We start from the raw sequence: 3089 nt of genomic DNA, 5'->3' as shown, positions 1-3089 counted from the left end.
GACCCCCCCCCCCGAAGGGGGAGACACTGTGAGGACACCGCGGGGACAGCGACAAACAGGACGGGGACACCGCGGGGGCAGTGACACACCCCCCGGCACGTGACTTTGGGGACCCCCAAGGGACCCCCCCCATGACTCTGGGGACCCCCCCAGGGCTGGTACACGGCTGTGGGGACACTCCAGCTTTGGCCCACGGCTTTGGGACACCCCAGGCTTGGCATGACTTTGGGGACCCCCCCAGGAACCCCCCTATGACTCCGGGGACCCTCCATGACTTTGGGAACCCCCCAGCATTGGCACATCAATGAAAACTCCCAAGGGACCCTCCCACGGCTTCGGGGACCCCCCAGGAACCCCCCATGACCTCGGGGACCCCCCAGCATTGGCACATCAATGGAAACCCCCCAGGGACCCTCCCACGACTTTGGGGACCCTCCCACGACTTTAAGGACCCCCCAGGGACCCTCGCACAACTTTGGGGACCCCAGCAACACCCAATGACTTCGGGGACCCCCCAGCATTGGCACATCAGTGGAAACTCCCCAGGGACCCTCCCACGACCCCCCAGGAACCCCCCCACGCCTTCGGGGACCCCCCCCGGCCCCCCCCCCCCCCCCAGCCCCCCCCCCGTTCCCCCCGCCCCGGGGCCGGCACTCACTGGCGTAGGGGGAGGTGGCGGTGGAGCCGCTCAGGAAGCTGGGGGGGGACCCGGGCACCCCCAGCCCGGCCATGGTGCCCCCCCCGAAGGCGCCGGTGCCCCCGGCATAGCCCTGCTGGGGGGCCGAGCCGGGGGGGCCGAACCCCCGCGCCGGGGGGGTGCCGGGGCTGCGCGAGAACCCTGCGGGACACGGGGACACGTGGGGACACGGGTGGGGACACGGGTGGGGACACGGGTGGGGACACGGGTGGCACCGGGCGGGGAGGGGAGGGGGGGGGATGGAGCCCCTCCCGCCCCCAGCGCGGGGCCGGGCCCACCTTGGTCGGAGCCCTGCGGGGACTCGGGCACGGGCAGCCCCAGCTGGGCCCCCCCCGAAGGCCGGGACCCCCACGGGGGCGGGGGGCAGCGGGCCGGGGGCGCGGGGGACGCTGTACAGAGCCTCGGCGATGTCGGCAGCGCGCTTCAGCAGCACCTCCTGGTGACAGGGACAGGGACAGGGACAGGGACAGGGACAGAGATAGGGATGGGAACAGGGACAGGGACAGGGACAGGGACGGGGACAGAGATAGGGATGGGAACAGGGACAGGGACAGGGACAGGGACGGGGACGGGGACAGGGACAGGGACACCGTCACCGCGGGGAACAGGGGGTACCACACAGTGTCACCTCCCCAGAGAGTCACCAGGGGCACCACACGTGTCACCCCACAGAGTCACCAGGGGCACCACACGTGTCACCTCCCCACAGAGCCCATGGGGGCACCACACAGTGTCACCCCACAGAGTCACCACGGGCACCCCCGGGGGCACCACATGTGTCACCTCCCCACAGAGCCCATGGGACACCACACAGTGTCACCTCCCCATAGAGTCACCATGGGCACCTGGGGGCACCACACAGTGTCACCTCCCCACAGAGCCCCCGGGCTGGCACCACACAGTGTCACCTCCCCATAGAGTCACCACGGGCACCCCCAGGGGCACCACACGTGTCACCTTCCCACAGAGCCCCGGGGACACCCCACAGAGTCACCACGGGCACCCGGGGGCACCGCACGTGTCACCTCCCCACAGAGCCAGAGTCATCACAGAGCTCCCGGGGGGTACCACATGGTGTCACCCTGTGGCACAGTGTGGCACCCCCCACACGTCACCCCCCAGCATGGTGGCACCTCATGGTGTCACCCCGCAGGATGGTGGCACCCTGCAGCACAGTGTCACCCCACAGTGTCACCCCATGGTGTCACCCCACAGGATGGTGGCACCCCCCAGCACAGTGTCACCCCACGGTGTCACCCCACAGTGTCACCCCATGGTGTCACCTCATGGCACAGTGTGGCACCAGCATCACCCCCTCGTGTCACCCCATGGTGTCACCCCACAGCGTTGCCTCATGGCACAGCGTGACACCTTATGGTGTCACCCCCAGCACAATGGCACCCCATGGTGTCACCCTCCCCCAGTGTCACCCCACAGCATCACCCCACAGTGCCACCCTCAGTGTCACCCCCAGTACAATGTCACCCTACAGTGCCACCTCCTCGTGTCACCCCCAGCACAGCACCAGCCCATGTCACAGTGTCAGGGCAGGGGGGCGGGGGGGGGTGTCCCAGGGGTGTTCCCAGGGTGGGGGTCCCTGGGGGGGGTCCCAGGGATGTTCCCAGGGTGGGGGTCCCAAGATGGGGGTCCCAGGGATGTTCCCAGGGTGGGGGTCCCAAGATGGAGGTCCCAGGGATGTTCCCGGGGGGGTTCCCGAAGGGGGGTCCCAGGGGTGTTCCCAGGGTGGGGGTCCCCAGGGGGGTCCTGGGGGGTGCCCACCTGGTTGCTGTGGGGCATCCCATAAAGTGCCTCCACCAGGTCAGCCGCCCGCTTCAGCAGCACCTCCTGGGGCAGGGGGGCGCAGGGGGGGACAGGAGGGGTCAGGGAGGGACAGGGGGGGCTGCACCCCCACCCCAGCCCCATCACACACTGCAGGCACCCCCACCCTGCCCCCCCACCCCCAGCGCCCCCCACAGCCCTCCCTGAACCCCCTCCCAGGGACCCCCTGTCCCCCCTCCTTGGCCTCCTCTGTGTCCTCCCATGGCCCCCCCCGAGCTCCCCCCAATACCCTCCCTAAGGCCCCCCATTGACCCCCCTGTCACCCCCATGGCCCTCCCTGAGCCCCCCAACACCCCTCCCCATATCCCCCATGGACCCCCCATCTCTCCATGGCCTCTCTGTCCCCTCCGTGGCCCTTCCTGAACACCCCCAAACACCCCCCCATGTTCCCCCCATGGCCCTCCTTGACCCTCCTCCGGACCTCCCTGAGCCCCCCCCATCCCTGTGCCAACCCCTCTGTCCCCCCCGTACCCCCGGGGGTATCCCCATGCCCAGGGGTGTCCCCGTGCCCCCCAGGGGTGTCCTGATGCTCAGGGGTGTCCCTGTGCCCCCC

General features: G+C 70.0%; 1 protein-coding gene across 1 annotated transcript in view; it reads right to left on the bottom strand.

Moving 5' to 3' along the window:
- The window catches only part of LOC113941308 (collagen alpha-1(III) chain-like), a 5065-nt gene extending 2506 nt beyond the window's left edge, over positions 1 to 2559 (bottom strand). The window contains exons 1-3 of the mRNA XM_027632472.1: positions 2477 to 2559; positions 976 to 1133; positions 659 to 838 (exon numbers count right to left, since the gene is read on the bottom strand). Of these exons, the coding sequence (XP_027488273.1) occupies positions 659 to 838; positions 976 to 1133; positions 2477 to 2494 (356 nt within the window). The 5' untranslated portion in view covers positions 2495 to 2559. The remainder of the gene's footprint in view (positions 1 to 658; positions 839 to 975; positions 1134 to 2476) is intronic.
- Positions 2560 to 3089: the final 530 nt, after the last annotated feature.

The sequence above is a fragment of the Corapipo altera genome, unplaced genomic scaffold (assembly GCF_003945725.1).
Source record: "Corapipo altera isolate COAL_440 unplaced genomic scaffold, ASM394572v1 131846, whole genome shotgun sequence".
Taxonomy (NCBI): domain Eukaryota; kingdom Metazoa; phylum Chordata; class Aves; order Passeriformes; family Pipridae; genus Corapipo; species Corapipo altera.
This window is presented reverse-complemented; position numbering and strand designations above follow the sequence as displayed.